Below are 19,813 nucleotides of genomic sequence, written 5' to 3'. Positions count from 1 at the left end.
CAACTAGTGCTAAAAAACGTCTGGCATTAGCCATATTCAGTTGTGGGGAAAAGTTGCAAATAATTATGGAAATCTTTAGGCTGTAAGAAAGTGATGTGAACAAGTGTCTCTTAACAGAAAAGTTTTTGAGAAACCAACAATTTTCTGCTTCCTGTTGTTATTTACATGCAGCTCAAGTCAATCGTACAAACTCTCTTTGACTTTTGGACCATTAAGGAGTACCGTTCAAGCAAAAAATACAAGAAAATAGTTTTAAAAATAATTAACCAACGGTCAGAACGGAAGAAGTCATTTCGTCATCAATATTTACTATTGTTGAATAAATCTTCCCTCAAATAAAAGGACTCGGACTTTCATTTTATCCATTAACTGTCAAAATTAATAAACACTTGTTGATCTATTGGTCTCTGCAGGTAACCGTTGGAAAAAAGAAAGTACAAGCCTTAAGCGTACTCAGAGAATTCCGGGTCACTTGGACCAGTCCTGCAAGGGAAGCGGAGAAGGCCATAGTAGAAAACCCCATCTTTAAGTCAGAGAGTGTTGACGTACAGACAATTAACGTCGTTGAATTATAAAGTGTAAGGGTTAAAATTCTTTTATTTAATACAACTTTTGTTAACAATATCAGAGTCGTTTTCCTTGTTTCAATTATAAATTAGACAGATATTGTATGTGTAATATCGTTCCATCAATAGTTCATGTTCGTTTACAGCGTATTTAGACCATATTTCTTGATTCAAATCTAAGCACTTCACGAGATTTCCATATACGTAGGTACATGCACACGTTTTTTAGACCATAGGTTTTGTCTTAGTTATTTTTGTTTCATTATACTGTATCTGCACGAGATCTCTCATTTTCCCTTTAAGGGGCATAGCGTGAGATTTTGAAGGTGTACGCAAGGGAAGACGAGTTAAAACGCCAAAGCGCTCCAAGCAAGGGGGTCTGGGGGAATATTCCCCCAGATAATTTTTAAAGTTAGGCTCTCGGAAATGCTATTTCCTTGTGTTTGCCGCAGTACATTTTCAGTAAATAAATATGAAGGAAAAGGTGTGAAGGGGCAAAAAAGGATACATTTTATTTGTTCCTCATCAAACTATTTTGGTACCGTTTTTTGCCGTCCGTTTATGGAATAGTAAACGAATAAAGGAAATACTAACACAAAGACAACAATATAATGCGAAAAAGTTATCAGTCATCCCGTTTTAATGATCAAAACGCCCAGGCGATAAAAAAAATATATAACAGATTTCAGCTGTACGCAAGGGCGTATGTGCGTATATGGACACAACTCTCCTGCCTTTCTTTGAAATAAGGTAAATGTTCCGCCTATTTTACAAAATACAAAAGACTATGCTGAAATTGATGCCCCCATCTATATCTCAGGACATTTTTTGACAAGAGAAATTCTTTTCTTTTGATCCACTTGCAAAGAAGACACTTAACAAACGTTTTTCAAAGCACACGCCCTGGCTGACGTCATAGATTAAAACAGATGCACTGAGAAAATTGTTGCTAATGACGCATTTTGATCATTGCTTTGATATTTATTGCACATTGTTTGTCGAGGTGGAGTGAGGAGATAGTACGGTTCATTCCGTTAAATTTGGTACATGGTACACGCAGGTCACTAAAAGAGAAGATTAAGTAAAAAAAATTAAGAACTGATTGTGTTTCATAAGAGAGTGAATTAGGTGTTCTTACAAGGTTTCAATCAAAATGCTTTAATTATTCGTAATATACTTAGGAACTGCAGACAAAGAGGCAGTGTATTGATGGAAAACTAAAGTACAATTTCCTGTTTTGTCTCGCTGAATGAGAATTTTTCGCCCTCAGTTAATTGAGCTCCTTGTTTATACTGAGCTGGCAGGTCTTTGGGAGTCAATGAGATGGAACATGTGTAGGTTTTTCACTCACTTGTACAGCTAAAGCAATACCACGGTTTGCTGCTAAAAATTACAGGTCGGTTTAGCTAAATCGGGCATGCTGCGTCAACAAAACATAATATATACGTAAGTAACGTCTTTCCTCTTTTCATTGAAGGCATCTAATACGATTCTACAAATTTTTATGTTGAAGTGTTCTTTTTTAATTGCAGTCCCCAAGTTGTAAGGGTTCTCATCACAAGCTGGCAAATCACATCTTGACTTTTATCTTAAGATATAAAGAAGAAGAGGAAAACCATGTTATAGTTCAGAGTAATAAAGTTAGTCTAATGAAAAAAAAATTGTACATGTTATTATGCATCGGTGTCTCTACCTCAGTTTTGATTTTTTGGAAACACGTAGCAAATTACTATTGGCACCGTTTTCGTTAGATGCGTTACGTGCTTAATAAAATTAAAAAACTTGCAAAACACCAAGCTCACGCATTATCCATTTCACTAGGAGGTGAATATGTAACAATTATTGAATCAGGCTGAGTATGATGTGAAAAAATATGCAGATCGAGGTGGATAACAGCAGAATTCTTCACATTATTCAAAAACCGAATTTAATAATTGTTTTATTATTCATTAAAAATATTACTTAGTAATTAACAAGCTTGGTTTCCATGATAATCATCTCAATCGCCTCAAACACTGGAGGCGCGTGGTCTTCAGCGATGTTTCTGGGTTCGCCGCGAAAAAGAAACTCTTGCCCATGCTTTGCAAACAAGCCAAACACAATGGCGGATTTTAATGGGAGATTTCTGGGATAGCCTTCGATCGTTCTAATCGTCTCAGTCGTCTGACAATGTGTCCTTACGATCGCTTCAAATTTTACGCGATCATTGCCATCGTCCGGATAGAACTCAATTCTATCCAAACGGTAGAGGTCGTCCCAGTCGTCAGGGTATTGTTGCCATATAGTCATCCCAATGGCCTAAACATTATTTGAGAAGACTGAGGTGATCATATGGAAAACGAGCTTTACCGCAGCCAGAGGCAGATTCTCATCCGCCACAGCCTGAAGATGAGAACAAAAAAGCAGAAATTAAGGTTAAGGGCTCGGACAAGTTAGCGGAGATGGTCGCTTCTCCGGCTCAGAGCAACAACGGCGATGTTACAATTATTGTAATGACATAGTATCACGATGGTCAAGATACCTGTTTTCTTTATTGTGTGAATCTTAGAAGAACATTGCGCACATTGTGACGTCATAATTACATAATTTATGACAGACGAAGACGAAGCTGCCTTGATAGCAAAATTACAGGCCCTAGCTCCAGGTCACCGAAGAGTCTCCGGAAAAGAAAAAGGGCTTGGAGGACATGAATCGGTAGATACAGGAATCCGAATTCTGTATAGCTTGGCTGAATAGCCCGCCGTAGTTATGTGCCTCATCCTTCTGATTCGGCCATTTTGGCGCCTGAGAACATGCAAACCACTCCCAAAACTACCGCTGGATACGTTGCTCGCTGATAAAGAGTACTACAGCACTCTTTTCTTGAACAAGTGCTGGTAGTCAGGTAGTCTCCAAACGTTCCTCTCACGACTCCACCAGCAACACAGGAGTCGTTGATGTTTCTCAAACCGGCGCAGCTAACGAAAGGTTAGCGTGTGTTACCTATAATTGATTTCGGGGACTGTTTAGCCAACACAGAGTTGAGTAGTAGGTTTATTTGGGCCTCTCTGTGCTCAAGTTTGATGACAAGTTTCGTCAGCTTTGTATATTATCGATAAGGGGAATGCTGCCCATCCTCTTTAAAGCATGCAATTAGACTCCTGTTTTGGCTAACAGCAATTTACAACTTCAGGTTCACTGCTGTTTATGCCGAGGGTCACCTCAACACCATTGTTGATGAAGTGTCTAGCTTGCATGAACCTTGCAAATATGTAGCCTTCTTCCATCATCCTCACCAGGTACAACCATACCAGCCTCCTGACAGTACTCCACTGACTCAGCAAATAACCTTAAGCAGCCGCAATTTCCTTTTTTCCAAGCTCTAAGGACCCCCACGTCGCACAGCAACTTCAAGATGAAAATTTCTCAGTGCCGGGTTCAAACCTTTGCTGATGGCACTAAAGCGTCGTATCGCACGCACAGGGCAAAGTATCTCCAGTTTTGTGAGCATATGGGTTACCCCCTCCCAGCTCAATCTTTCCATCTCTTTCAGTATGCAGCCTTTTTATCTCGCAGTCTCAAAGCCACTTCTATTCCAAATTACCTTTAATTTAATAATATTATCGGTCTACTTCTCCATAAGGAATTTAACCTGCCAAATCCCCTCATTGACAATTGGCCATTACAGTCTCTTTTAACTAGTATTATATGGGTTAAAGGTATGCCACCCGCCCAAAAACAACCCGTAACCCGTAGCATTTTGGGTCGTATTTACTCGAACCTCAAAAGTGTTGATGCCTTTTTCTGGGTTATCTGCTTGGCGTCACTTTTTGGTATGCTTCTTAAGAGCCATCTCATTGTTAAATCTGCACGTTCCTTTGATGCTTTCCAGAAACTATCGCGTTCTGGTTTAACCCATGGGGTAGTTTATGCCATAAAAATCGTCGGTTTAGAAACACATTACCTCTGTTGTTGTTTACATATTTTAAAAGTACATTTTATTGTGGCTTTTCAGGTTTTATTATAAGGTATTTAGAAAAATGGATATTAATTTGGTCAGTTCATAGCATGAATCAAGTGTCTCACTGTTTAGATTTTACGGCCTTAATACCCGCCGAAGAATAAATGAACTATTAGTTACCGAAACAGAAAAAATAATACGAAATTTGATTTTTTTGCATTATAAGTAGTTTTCAATCAAAGGAGCGTACTATTCATAAGTAAAAGTTTTCTATAGCATTTGCAAAGTCGTTCTGATTTAGGCGTAAAATACGACACTAATTTATGAATTTCGAAACTTCCCGAGCTTGATGGGCAAACCCTTGATGCATTTGCAGTGTGTAATGAAATGAGTAAAGTTACCAGTCCAAATATTTGCAACTGTTTATCAGAGTTGTAAGAAGCATTCAAATATAAATAGGAGAAGCAGAGTTTACTCTGCGATATATATTGAGGAACTCTGACTTTACTTTGCCCCGTTTTAACACGGTAAAATACAGGAAACACTCTCTGAAATATCTGGGACCTTTCTTGTGGTCTAGACTAACAAAAAAGGAACGTGACAAGAACAGCTTGAGTGCTTTTAAACGTTGTATAAAGAAAAGAGATTAATCAAATTTAATTTCAGATGGGGGATATAAAAACTGTCAGTTATGCAGTAGTTGAATGAAGCACTTGTGCCATTTTAGTTCTTTATTTAACTTTTAAATATTGTTAAAGAAATTTAACAAATTCAACTTTGGATGGGGATGTAAAAACTGTCAGTTATGCAATAGTTGAATTAATCACTTGTGCTACTCTTATTTATTTATTTATTTTTAATTTTTACTAATATTAAATGTTCTAGCGGAGCTCTAGCGCGCGCCAAGCGCGCTCCAGCGAAGCACCATAGGTAAGTAAATCTACCCATCCCCGAAAAGTTGGTAATCACGTGACCCTACACCGCCCGCCCGTCCGTCCGCACCACAGGCATACCAATGTTTAATCTCACACTTTCTAGCTGTTAAAATTTAGTTTGGGAGCCCAGCAAACTCACATTGCACTCATATTGCACATCAATGTTGTGATCAATTGCAGCTGTCAAAACAGGGTATCCAGTGACCAGTATCACCTGACCGTTTCGCGGGTTCAGAGAGATCGAGTATTATTTTTTGAAGTTATCCAGTTTTTCTTAAAAAATTCATATGAAACTATATGAAATAAGCTGTGTTTCATGATGTGCCGCATCATTATAATTTAGGTTTCAAACTGACCTCGGACTCGAAAATTTAGCCAGCTATTACAGGCAGAGAGGACAGTTGCTTTTGGTCACGCTCTACGTCCAATTTTTATGCTCTGATTGGTCAAAATGCATGCAGCATCTTGAAACTTGTTTACTGATAGTTGAAGCTAACAGCGTTTTGTGTCAACTTGTGATGTTTTTAACTATCTTTTTCCACTGAATGTACAAAATTGTATACAGATGCTATCAAGAGTCGTCTGTTATTCGTGTCTGGTGTTTATTGGGTTTTTGGTTGAGAAATGCGCCGCTTGTCAAAGTTGGAAATCCGATTTCGGATAGCATCACCTTGCTTGATGCGTAAAAGGGTTGAAAAGTCTCAAGCGATTCTGGCTTTACTTGACCGCATTCAGGAGCTGCATCTCGAATGGTAAGTCTGAGTAATTATTGCATTTGATGTTTTTTTTTCTAATTTCATGAAGCTTAAGTCGAGTGTCGAATAGTCTATCAGATGCACGTTTGTAAAACTATACACAATGACCTGACCTAGTGCCAGGTTTGGTATAAGCTTATAACTTAAGCTTACAGAACCTTAAAAAGCCTTTAGTCTTTTTCTCATCGCAAATGGAAAGAAAAGGTTCCGAAGAATATTAAGTTATAATATAGGCTGTAAAAAAGAATGCTTTGAGCGATTTTCTCGATTAAATGTTTCTTGGCACGATTTTGTAAAGCAAACTTGTCGAACGCAAAAAATTCGGCCTGATTTTTTTATTATGGCCTTCCTTTTTGATAAAGGAATCGGCAAGTTAACGTATAAATTACAACGTGTAAATTAGCTGCCATCGAGGACTAGCACAAGTTAAATTTCGTTGTTGTCCAATTAACCTTATTAAATACATGTAAAGGTGGTGTAGGTTTGTGACTGGGTTGTTTTGTTTGGGAAGAATTTGTTTTCCAGGCTTATTATGATCAAGAGCCATTATGCTCTTGACTGTAATCGATTGCTATTTTTTGGGTGTACTTTTAAGGCTATGTGTAACTCAATGTAAGATTTGTTTCACCGGCTTGAACTAATTGCAAATTAGTTTTTTTCTAAAATCCCTCAGTCTCTCCCTCAAAAGTCACATGCACCAACATGCATGAAGTTAACTGATCAGTGTGGATTACAAGTTTATTGTTTGATTTAAATTATAAATTTATTAATGGGAGCTTCGCTTTAAGCCCTTGCTAAATCTATATATTATGTTACTACTGAGGGGACCATTATCTTTGTAAGTATCTTTCTATAACCTTTACATCTTACTGTAAAGACTTATTTTATAGTAACACAGTTTCACCAATTAGTGTGATTATACGCTAGAACATTTGACCCTTAAATAAAGTTTTACAACTAATACTTTCCTCCTTTCTCCCATTACTTTTTACCACTTCTGCGTTGGCGTTTTATTTGGTGTAACATACTTGAAATCTCTTTTCCTAGTTAAATGTACTCTTCTAAAGACCTTGATACTGAGATGTAGCTTGCTTTGATCTCTAATATGAAGATATGCAAGTTATTAGCTCTTCCGCGACTGACCAAGAAACGCGTGATTCCCCCTGGTCGCACTAACTTCCACAGTATAGGCATATAGGCTCTCGGAATATGCATTGAATATTCTTTATGGCATAAAAAGTCATTTGTACCATTAGTAACCCTATAGAACTAACAAATTTATATTATTTAAAGCTGTACAAATTCGTTTCAGTGTCACTTAGACATTGACGACAAACGTGGACAAAGCACGACTAACCGCTGAACTGATGTAAAACGTGTATCATCTAGAACGGAAAATGGAAACCACGTGGACAAATGTTTAAAATTAACGACAGTATCTTTGATGTCCCTTAACTGGTATCTGAAGGTTAAAGCAACGATTTCTTCAAAATTACATCAAATACTGAATTGAAGTCATTTCTTTTCTCTTCAAAAGGACAAGGACGATAAGAATTCCGTTCCTCACTGCCACCCCGTAAAGGATGTTTTTTTTTTTATTCGGGCAAAGTTGGTACTCCAACACGTTGAATTCGTTTTAATTTCTCCGGTTCCTGAGCAGGGTGATATTCTTGCACCGCATTCGCAGCACCAGGAAAAAGATTAGAATTTGATACAACCCTTCCGTTTTGAGACTGATGGGCTTGCGGACCATTTATTGGGTAACTATAAGAAACTGATGAACTTATCAGGTTGTCACCATCCAGGGATTTCGAACGATACCAAGTGACTCCCTCAGTATTGTAGTCTTCTTTGGGAATTGGAAATGGAGGTGGACTTGATGAATCCCACAACTCTACTTCCTTGACAGGTATCAATACATCACCGTCGGATCTCCTTGGGACATACTTCATTGGTACGTTTTTCCTGGGATGAGGAGCGGTCATATATCCCATAGGAAAGTGTCCAGCAGCATCGTGAGATCGAGGTGGAATCATTCCTAATCTCGCCATTCTTTCCTCAGCTGAATTCGATCCTTCGATTCTGGTGGGTTGGAGTGGCAAACTTCCTCGCCGCCACTCGAATTCTGAAGAACTTTGAGACCTGCCATATCTGTTTGCAGAAGAGGGTCTTGAGTTGTCAAGTTCTTTGGAATACCTAGCTAACGACCTCCCAACAACGAAGGGCTCGTTACCAGTTACTCTTGTTAACGTACCCGGTGAGGAGCGTACTGATTCCTCTTGTGATTTCTCTACTAAATACCAATTGGGATTTGTGTGCGCGGAACTACTTGACATAGTACTTGAAGGTTCCACTCCCACCAAGACCTGACTGCGGTCCAAAGTTGCCATACGCCTTTGCAATCGTTCCTCGCGTTTCCTCATACGATCTTTCCTAGAGTAATGCAAGAAATGAGAAAATTAAACGAACCATTTCCCCTCAAATCGAATAGCACTAAGAAAACTGTCATTTCAGCTAGTATCTAGTTACGCTATACTCGTTTATCTTTAGTCTAGTAAGTTTGTTTTCACTATATCCTTTGTCAGCATTACGTTTTTGTCTTCGTTGCTTTCTAGAAGCAGCGTAACTTAGAATTTGTCTTGCGATGTAGTCGCTTGTAGTCTCCTTCGCAGCCTCTCGGGCCGGGGAGCATTGCGTGACTCCGGCGCGAGCGGCTGGGAAGAGTCTAAGTCACTTGTGATCATCGCCTGCTTGCTGCTTATCGTCATCAGCTAATGACGTCACGGGTTGCGCATCACCATGCAAAACACTATGCACTGCTAATTTGTCATTTCGATCTTCGCTGTTTCGATGACTTGTTCCCTTGGTGGTTCGATGTCGTACGAATCTTCTCCTGACAAATTGCGTTGATTAACAGAATTCTCTTTGAGTGCAAGGTTTCATTAACTTTGCGGGACTGGAATACCATTGCCGTTTCAGAGCACGCGTAGAGCACTGGTTACCACACGCTTTGATCAAGATCCTTGCTGGACACACAGGGTCCAACAGTCATATGACTTAGCCCTAACACCATTAACAGGATTAGTGGCATAGAACCACTAGGAACATGGATTGTCACGTTCAAGAAATACAACAGTGATGAATACTATTTGAAATAAACCCAACACGGGGTTAAAACGAACAAGTGTAAATAAATATAATGTCTTAAATACCTGGCCCACAAAGTGCAAAATATCACTAGGATACATATAAGAACCACAATTAACGCTGCTAATCCTGCAACGAGGCCAATGAACCAGGGCTCCTCTAACACCATGATCTGAAATTCAATCAATACAAGAAAATCTCAATGAACAAGAACTTGAAAATAAAGAAAAAGTTCACCGGTTGCTTTATATCAGTAAACGCCACCGAATTTGAAAGAACTTTAAACAGCAGCGATCTTCAGTCATAATTTGAAAACATCATAGTAACTTGTTACAGCTGTTGTATTTGGCATTACTTTTGGCTTAATTTGTACAACTGATTAATAGTTAATGACAAAACAAACATCATATCAAGAAATATTTAATGAATATCTCCCGGATTAACGCTGAACTTTTCCAACATTAATCCAAACTTTACCATCAAAGTACTGCAACAACAAGTCGCAATATGTGAATAAAGGAATGTTGAATGAATGAATGAATAAGTAAACAAATACATAAATATGTAAAAAAAATTTAAAGAGAACAAGAAAAAATAAATGAACAAAAGTGAAGCAGGTAAAAAACGTAGTTCACCAGTCTGGTCTTACTTTTGTTAACACAAAAAGTTCAATCCTTTGTTTTTATACCCCCCAAACTCTTTCTCTTTGATTTCAAAGGCGATGCGTAGTTTACCTGATGAAATGCTTGAATGAATCTAGTCATCGTAAAGAATGACAATGATAGTCGAGCTAAGGTGTTGATCTGACGATTTTTTGAAATCTGTGCATTCCGGGATAAAAACTATAAACTGAATAAATGCGTAAAATAATATAAAAGAGCAATATTGGCTAGTATCTGAATCAAGAGACCACTGGTTTTATTCAAGAAGACCGTTTACATTGTTGACGGCAATTTTTTGTGTCCAATTTTTACTACCAACGCGAAAACTTCTCACTGCTATTATATGAATAATAGTATTTGGCCAATATGCATTTCGCTAGTCTTCAATCAGTGTAATCTGCATTATGAGAACACTATATTTGCAGCAGAAACGAATTACCATTTAGGAAATACGCAGGAGCGGTAACTCGTAGCGAAAAAATTTTGTTCCTTTCTTGAGGTCTTTCTCGTGACGTGTCAGATACCACACGGTCTACAAGACATTTACAACTTTTCTTATTTGAACAAAATGTAGGATACGTCTGCTGCCCATTATAACAACTACTGTTAACAAGTGTCGATACAATAGAAAATTATCCGATCATTCGTGTTACCATTACAATTCCCCAAATATTTGAATGGCATGAATCTGACTAAGCTACGTAAATACTACTAACCTCTTTCAATTCCTCTATCTCCCACTGGCGTGAAACATTCTGTTATAGATTTTAACACAGAGTAAAAGTAAAAGCCGTTCAAGCGCAATTATCACTTGGCCTTCTCTGATCGTGGCTGACAAATAAATGCAAAATAACAAAGCGATATGACCGCCTCTTGCTGGAGGCATGCATGCGTTTCATTCTTTGTTGAGTGTTTGTTTCATGCATTCACGGATGAAGGCATAACTGTATCCACAAATACCTATTTTTTTTCCTGGTTTCGTCGTGATGAAATAATCTACAAAAAATCGCATACTCTTTCTGATCAGCTTTTTACAAACACTGGAATTCTTACTGGTTTGATGCTTTAGTAAGCCGTTTGAAAATATTGGAGCCTTAATGTCAATACTGAATGCAAATTCTTTTTCATTTATATACACTCTAATGAAAGAATACTTGTCTTTCAAATAACTAAGTCATAATGCTTCCGTCGCGAGCAAATTTTTCTGTACTGAAATCAGCACTTGACTTAATCAAAGCATGAATGAAACTTGTCTGGTACGTGACTGAGCGGAGAAAAGACCAGAGACAAGGCTATTTTAACCATCTTCCTGATCAGGAGATAAGGGCGCACGTTTGGATCGATAAAAACTACCTCAAACTCAATATCATTACAACGCATTTGAGACAAAGTCGCAATTAAAGAAAAACTTCTGAATGGAATAGGACATAAAAACGACAACACTGGACACTGCTCTATTCCATATTTATGTGCTTTATAAAAAAACACAATAAAAAGCTCAGCATTTTTCTCTCTCTATTTTTTTTGCTTTTCTTCAGTATTTGATATTTGTCAGGTGTTGTTGTTCGGGTGTTGGTATTTGCCAACTGAAAAAACAGTGTAATTTTGTGCATATAATTATGCATCTTGAAAACTTGACCCTTTTATGCAAGAAACAGTTCTGACAACAATCTTGAACTCTTTCCTCCCTTCATTTTGGGCCCACCTTATTACTTCCCAGCCCCACTACACAAAGGACCACAAAGAAAAACATCCGTGTCAGTACCTCAAACGCTAAAATTGCCCTGTGAGTTATTTATATGCGCATGAAGATGTGGTCTTTAAAGAGAGTTCACGAAAAGCCGAGTATTGAAAACGTTCTTATGAACGTTTTTTATTTGTCTTTTCTTACCAGGTTTTTTTTTCTGACTAACCCCAATGAAATAACGTTGTCAAAAAAAAACTGAAAACTGAAAAATAATAACAAACTGGAATTATTGACCTTTTCGGCTTGTATGTTGTTTGTTTTCAGTTCAGACCACGTGATGCTCTCAAGCGAATTTTCGTAAATTATTCATACGTAAGACGACATTAGAATGAAACAGTTCTCTGGGGGTAACATCACGTGCTGTAAAATGGGAAAACATACAAACTGTAAAGGTCTAGTAATTAGCTTTGAACTCCAAAGTTTCTTTTATTAACTTTATACACGTATAACATCACTTGATCTGGCGGAGATGTATTAATTATATCAAGATTCCTAACGGCAGAGCGTTTCGTTTCGAACATTGTCTATAAATTTTTCTATCAGACCTACATGTAACGCTTTTTCAATAAGATGTGTCTCGAAAAAGAATTATACTGGAAAAGTAGGAATATCGGTGATGTTATAAATACTTAACAAACCAGGAAGAAAAGGAATACAGCGTCAAAGGTGATAATTGGGTGACAATCATGTTAAGTCACACGTAATTGGTCACGCCATTTTTTTTCTGTATTCGTTATTGAATCAATTACAACTTTAAAATTCCTATCTTCTTCTTGGACGCATTTTAATAAGTAGAAATTATAAGCTAGAGAGAAACGTATTAAATAGTTCAGACCTCGAAAACAATTTCGTCTGCGTAAAGGGCTTTATGGGTAATAGTACATGGGTTAAAATGGACACAAATGACGACATTTTAGCGACAGATAATAAAAATAAAACTATGTTTTGTATTTGTGAACATAAATATGGAGATTTGCGTTCATATGACGAAAAACACTGCTTGGAAATCACTTTCTTAAAGCGAAGAGTTTAGATTTGCGCCCTCTTAATAAGAATATTTTATTATTTTACTTCTCATGGGAAAACGGAAAATGTTGAAATAATAATATGAATTAAATACTTAAAGTAATATCAGGTATTGTAATTAGCATGAATTTAATGCGGAACTGTAGAGCAGCACGCAATCACAGGCGATTGTAAACACGTTACCTTCATTTCACTGTACTAATAACGATTAAATAAACCATTTCCTAAAAGACCAGTTTATCAAATTTCAATACTTGAAGCAGCTAAACCACACTCAACAACATCTTTACAAGACTGACAATAATGGAGTTTAAGATCTACATTGTAGCTATATCGATAAAGTACTTCAAAGTTTTAAAAACACGTACCTAATTTTAAATCTATGCAAAATGCACCTCGCCTCAACCGCAGTCAGTAGTGTTAATTTTCCCTGGACTGTTATCAATTTTTTTTTGCGTCTCCGTCTTTGTGAAGGGTTAGTTTGGATATAATTTGGGCCTGTTCTGTTCCCCATACACCGAGTCGGTAGAATGAATAATTAGTTTTTTCACTCCGGATTTTTATTGATTGCTTAGCCACCATTGGTTGTCTCCACAAGACAATGGATGTCGTCAACGGTTGTTAAAACTGTATCCGTTATGAAAATAATGCTACAATGGTGGTAAATGCTGACATCACTAAAAACTGCAGTATCACACATGTTTCTCAATGGTCAAAAAAGACCATTAAGCTAATTGTTTCAAACATCACTATCAAGAGGGAGAAATGATAAGTTTCAAATAACTTTGAAACTTATCATTTATCACTCTTGATAATGATGTCCTAGTTAAACATCGAAACGTCGGGTAGCGTTTTTAAGTATTATTTTTCCTGTTAACTGCTCCAATAAGCAATTGATTATCGGATTTCTTTCAAACCCTAGATAATTTTCAGTCATTTCTGTTGAGTCCTTAAATATATCAAAAAATGGAGCACCGAGAAACATCTTCAGAGAAACATTTCAGTCCCTGCTCGCATAGTCATTCATTACTAGTATGATAATTATCGGAGTTATGATTCAGGTACTAGGCAATTTTTCTGGCGACTTCCATAAATTTATTGCAATTTTGTTGCAATAGAAATTGCTTACAAACTGATTGCCTTGTGCAACACCCCCTGAGATGAATATGCCTTGCAACATTCCGCACTACTCCTCATTAACAACTTGTCTGAAAATGCTTCTCCTTTTTCCAAGTTAATCAAAAGTAGGTTGTGGTTATTTCCCCTCTCCCTCCTTCCTTTTCCCGGCGGATCTCCAAATTATACAAGACACAACAACTGGTTACAAGTCTGAATTTAGCAACTGAAGAATTAATTGCGAGACAAGTTGGTTAAGATTTTCAAGTGCAATAGCTGCATATTTACTGGTGGCTGTTGGTCAGCTCACACTGGGTAGCCCGACCTTAAACGGAACGGATCCATTTTAGTTTGTTTCATAATTTTTATAACATTCAGATATAGTTCTGAGCATTCCGAGGGCATTCGTCAATTTTGTTTCTCCAAGGGTCATGTTCATTTCTCAGGGGCACCCAACGACATTTTTCGGAAGAATATCTGTTCGGAAGACGATTTGAGATCTAGAATTTTCGAAACATTTGTTGTAAAATTTCTTGCTTGCCTGCCTCTCCTAGGATTTTCGAACATCTAAAAAATGGCACAATTGCCTAGAATTTTCGGGGGCCTCTTTTCTGGCTGAAATTTTCGAAAAGGTAAGTTTTAATCCCTATAATTTTCAGATCACTAGACTTTCAGCTAGGAAATCCGAACAGATGAAAAATTTTTAGGGGATAAAAATATGCCTATATCTACCGTTTAAATACTAAAATACGTTTAAGAATGCTATGTTTAAGTGGTTTTGAACTATACTCTCGTTGGGTGCCCCTGATTGCTCATTTGTGAAAAGACGAAAATGTTTGACAACAGAAAGTTTAAAAGAGTTCAATGTGTCAATTTCAACGAATGACGTGCGCATCAAACCATTCATACAAAAATAAAAAAAAGTTCGTGGTACCATTAGAAAGCCGATCATGATCGTCCCTCATTTCACTCGGCGGTCGCGAGCGCGCTGTGATGTTATTTCACAAATATCGGCACGTGCATCTTCACGAAACGTTGGGAATGGTTTTCACACCGCAGCGCTGGGGATCAATTTTTTAGAGTCAATATACGATCCTAATTATCATTTCACTGGGTGCTAGATTAAAAGTTAAGATCACGTAAGCTTTGTTGCGAGTTGTATGACCATCGGAAAACTCCACAGTACTCTGGTCAAGACCACCTTGTTTTCTTGCTAAAGTAAATACGTCCATAAGGCTCACTAGTGCAGAAACGTTGGCTTTGTTAGTCCTATTTCCTCTTGCAGCTAAGTAATTCCATGGACTGACCAACTTGGAGTTATTAGATCATGATATCAGACATGGTTGTTAAAAAATGTACCGATCAAGATGGCCCACGTAAACCAGTCGCATTAATGATTGTCCGGCGGATATGGAACTGAACATTTATTATCAATTTTCCTTTCAGAAATTAAAGGAGCCTATTGTGCCCAAATCTAATTACGTGATAGTAGTGTCGTCCATCAACCATCTCCACGGAAATGTCCACAGATCTTATCTGTACCTTCAAAAGCACTAGCTGCGACATTGAAAATTACTTTCGAAGGTAGAGAAACGAGGTTAGGTAGGTTTAAGTCTCATGTGCACTCAAATATCTAGCACACCATCGAGTTGGCACCGTGAGCACTTATTCTTACTAAGTAATCTAGTATAGGCTTGGCTAATAAAACAGTCTTACTAGTTTCAATACGTTTCAGATTTCGTCTCCTGTACTAAAAGATTTGCAGCTGTTTGTTTTACAAGCGAGTAAAAAAAAAAAAAAAAAAAAAAAAAAAAACACACTCGTATCATATGCTTCCGATGACTGAACTAAAAGTTCAAAAAAGCAAATTTCTAGTTTTTCTTTCTTGTCACGAGCAAATTGAATACAGTCATCTTCTAATCTTTCGCACGTACCAATATATATAAATTTTCTTTTGTTTGAAGCATCTTTTCGGGGTCGAACGCGATAATATTGTATGTATTTAAAAGTTCTGTTTGGTAGTTATTATGTGTTTAAGGTCCTCTGGAGGAAAAAAAACTTATGATTTAATCTCAACAGTTTTACGGTCAAAACAAACAAGGAATATTTTCGAATGGGTTTTTAAAATACTTGATGGCAATTTTACTACCCTACGTTTGCTAAATAACTAAAGTTGAGATCCAACGAAATTCAGTCTCGAGAATGCAGTTTGATGTTCAGTTCTTTACTATCAGTACTATTTCAGTGCTGCTCTATCTGTCAGACCGTCATGTTGTACGTAGAATGGTGCCGACTCTAAAGTTAAAATTAGGGTTAGGAAACTAAGTAAATCAATTTCCTGTCATTATACAGGGAAAACTGTACTGGAACTTGGTTCTCTATCCCTTATCACTAAACTGAGTCATCTGGTCTTTGGCGGCCGCCAGTTCGGCGTTCTGCAAAATACCCCTGTCGACTGCCGCATCAGTTCAGTTGCAGGTGTTTTGTCTTTTTGACCACTATTAATTGCTCGGATTAACCGTCTGTTTTGTTGATTACATAACGATTCTTCTTCATTTGTTAAATCTTATGATGAAAAACTGAAAGATTTCATGGTTTCGTGATCTCTGCTGATATTTGCGGGAAGTGTTTCAAGCTATTTGACTTGAATGCGGATATGGCGAGAACTTGTTTTTGTTGTTCAGTTTCTTGTACACGGCGGCGTATTTCCTCAGTGAATGCATGTTTGTTAGAACTTTTGCTTTATAACAATTATCTTACCTGAGTGGCCTATGCTTGCTGGACGTGCTTCACATTTACAGTCATCCAAAACAAGTAACCATGATATCCGCAGTGCTATGATCGCCAATTTACAATATTCATCTAATTGTTTGGTGAATATAGGACCTTGTGCGCTAATTAGTATGTCACACGATGGTGAAGGAACTATTGCTATAATCGGCTCTTTCTCAGAGTATTGCAATATCTGATCAGTGTTTCTTAGCGAGTCATAGTTCGCAATGGCGAATACAAACCCGCCATGATCCGCGCCTACGAAAGTGATAGCGGTGTAAACATGACGCCAAAGCAAAGCCGGGCAATTGTTTATTAGACTATTATCTCTTTTTAGAAGTTAACTCCTCTGGGAGCAACCATCATTGAATAACAGACAGTTTTAAGTATTATTGCGAATAACCCTAAGTGCTGTCAATATTGTAACGTGGTTTTGATTTAAACAAAGTTGTTCATGTTAACTTAGGAACGAAGTGACTCAAACTATGAGCGAAGAAGCTAGTTGAATTTCCATTCTATTTTGAATGATATATCGACAAAAACAATGAAGTAGAAAAACAGTACTTTATTGCAAAAAGGCCTGAAGCGTACGGCTGTTTTTTTTTTTGCGTACTTGGTCAAGCGTATAGCTCACGAAAGAAATAGACTGACATCGAGAAAGTCGTCACTTGAAAATCATAACCAAAAGCTTGCCTACTATTGAAGGTGTTAGCCTAACGACGAGAACGCATGGAAATATGGGTAACATAAAGCAACTCTACTCTCAGTGAAATCCCAAAGATTTATTAAACTTTGTGATATTTTATTCCATTCTGTGACGTTGCGAAGCGGGAAGTTATGACCGTCATTACTAGGATATAGAGCTACCCAAATTACATAACGGCGGTCTTATCGAGTGGGCTTCAGAGGCCTAAAAGTCCTTTAAGATTAACTGAATATGTTGGCAGTGTGGTCCCCATTTAGTCCCTTTGTGTGGTGATATAATTTCTGAGTGTGCGTTTCGTTTGTGCACGATTCGGCCACTTGTTAATTTTTTTTCTATCTATTTAGAGAGAAACAGGAAAAATGTTGACCAGTCATCTTCCGAGCTGCTCTTGCTTTAATGACATCTTGCTAAAAATGTAATGCCAAAATTTACAATAGCGCTAAATTCAAGAGTTATGACTTGCTCTTTGTGCAGTAACAACACGACAAGGAAAAAACAACTCAGAAAATTACTTTTGTTAAATAAAGGCTGACGTCATTATAAAGAGAACTGGTCAAACCGCTATCCTTCGGTATTCACAAGGCCAAAAAAACGTATTTTCTAACTGGTTACAAAAGAACCTGTCAAGGAGAACTTGTCAGAGTAACTCTAGCTTGATATGTTTAAAAATTGAGATTTAAATTTTCTCTTATGCGCCTGAACCAAAAAACTGGTTCTTGGCTGAATGTGGTACAGATATAAATTCGTTCCAGTTTATTGCAACATTTACGCTGATTGGAGTAGATGGAATTAAAAACCAGTAGCCTTTAATTCTAATCAGAGGAATGGAAATCACTTTGACAATGATGGTGTGTCGATCCACCTGAGTCCAATCTCTTTTCTCTAAACCTCCTGTGTAGCTTGTTAATAATAAAGATAATGCCAGTGCAATTACAACTGCCATTATTTTGCATAAGAGTGAGATACCAAATCATTCAAAACAGACAGAAACATGGACGGTCAATATTGGACAGGCACCTTGAAACATAAAGTAGAGTGTTTCTACCAAACGGTGCAGTATGGAAAAATGTTTTATCCCGAAGATTCATCAGGTGCTTCGACCATCAGTTAACAAAGGATCAAGACAAAACAGCAAACGCAGAACTAACACCTACTTAATCAGTAGAAAACGAGTTTCTTCCTAAAATATCAAGAAACTACCTCAAAGCATCATTTCGTTGCACCTAAGGTAAGAGAAATTCATTTGGCAAATGTCGGCTATAATGAGCTTGACTTAGCTGATAAGTTTTTTGTCAGAATTCATATAAAATTGTCCAACAAAGTAATGATTATTCAACCTATAACAATTATAATATTCACTTGTTTCCAGTTCTTTTTTTTAATTCTTAACATAAATTTGCAAAGACAAAGGAGCAAGCCGGTTTCGCTTAGCTCTAGCCAATCTCGTCGCGTGACAATAAATATGAGCGTGCCATGATCATTGCAGTGGAATACGCAATTAAACCTTCTGCAAGCCTCAAAGGAAAAACAAACGAGGCTTTGGACGGGACCATCTAAAAGCACTAACCTCCGCGCATAAGTCAATATTTCGTTTTGCTGGTACCGGTGATTGCTCTAATTAAATTATTTTAGTTTCTCTTCATTTATATACGTAATTTTAGCCCTTTTATTGCTGCGGGGCGAGCGCAGCGAGCGAGCAGAAACAAAATCAGGATTTAAGAGAAATATATAGGGTGGGACGAATTCTCGAATTCATCACTTTTTACCAGAATGCATTGCATTTGACCAGAGTGCACTGCGCCACTTTTTGCCAGAGAGAATGCATTGTGCCGCGAACAACTGAAATAGTTCGGTGGGTGAGAGCGTGCATCGTTCGCTGCTCAGACTCAGAGCTTTCTTTGTAGCAAATTTTCGACAGCACTGTTAGAGGTCTTTCAGATGAGTACGATGGTTAACTTTGGGATTGGATTTCGAGAGTCTTGGACTTTTCCAGGCGTTAAACTTGACGAGAAGATGAGCATTTACTCTTCGACTCCTTAACTCGGGAGAAATACAAATTCCAGATTGCTGAAAGGTGATGTGAAAGTGAGAAAATGTCATGTCATGCTATTCCGCTCAAGAACCTGTATGAGCCGAAAATGGATGTGATTTTGACCATTCGCTTCAAACTAACAGCGCAAATCGAGACAACATGTGTTTTGTGTCCTTCTTTGCAGAAGAGGACGTGTTTCGGCGTTTTGTAAAGCATAATTATGTTCTTTAATTCATTCATTGCCATGGAATACGTTTACATTGTTTTTTACTGTTAAAGGCTCCGTTAATGCGGCTCGATCATCTTTAAACGGCGTTTGCCGGCAGAAGTTTCATGGGAAAGGCATTAAATTAAAAACTTTTCCTGAAGGTTACGTAATCAGCCTTTGTGAAAATCGAGGGGAAGGTGC

The 19,813-nt window shown here is 37.6% G+C and overlaps 2 protein-coding genes across 4 annotated transcripts in view; both read right to left on the bottom strand.

Moving 5' to 3' along the window:
- LOC140938752 (allograft inflammatory factor 1-like) overlaps window positions 1-19,813 on the bottom strand; it is a 225,245-nt gene that overhangs the window by 38,652 nt on the left and 166,780 nt on the right. The window lies entirely within an intron of this gene.
- On the bottom strand, window positions 6,921-16,811 carry LOC140938715 (uncharacterized). Of its 3 annotated transcripts, none has more exons than XM_073388219.1 (3): window positions 16,655-16,811; window positions 9,409-9,515; window positions 6,921-8,629 (listed from the first exon to the last, which is right to left on the bottom strand). In XM_073388219.1, the coding sequence occupies exons 2-3, from the start codon at window positions 9,510-9,512 to the stop codon at window positions 7,792-7,794; spliced, it is 942 nt and encodes a 313-aa protein (XP_073244320.1). In that variant the 5' UTR covers window positions 9,513-9,515; window positions 16,655-16,811; the 3' UTR covers window positions 6,921-7,791. The 3 variants fall into 3 exon arrangements, with proteins under 3 accessions (XP_073244320.1, XP_073244321.1, XP_073244319.1); XM_073388220.1 differs by lacking the exon at window positions 16,655-16,811 and adding an exon at window positions 13,147-13,314; XM_073388218.1 differs by lacking the exon at window positions 16,655-16,811 and adding an exon at window positions 10,722-11,065.

Source organism: Porites lutea, chromosome 5 (genome assembly GCF_958299795.1).
Source record: "Porites lutea chromosome 5, jaPorLute2.1, whole genome shotgun sequence".
In the NCBI taxonomy this organism is placed as follows: Eukaryota; Metazoa; Cnidaria; class Anthozoa; order Scleractinia; family Poritidae; genus Porites; species Porites lutea.
The sequence above is the reverse complement of the archived record's forward strand: the minus strand, read 5'-3'. Positions and strand labels throughout refer to the sequence as shown.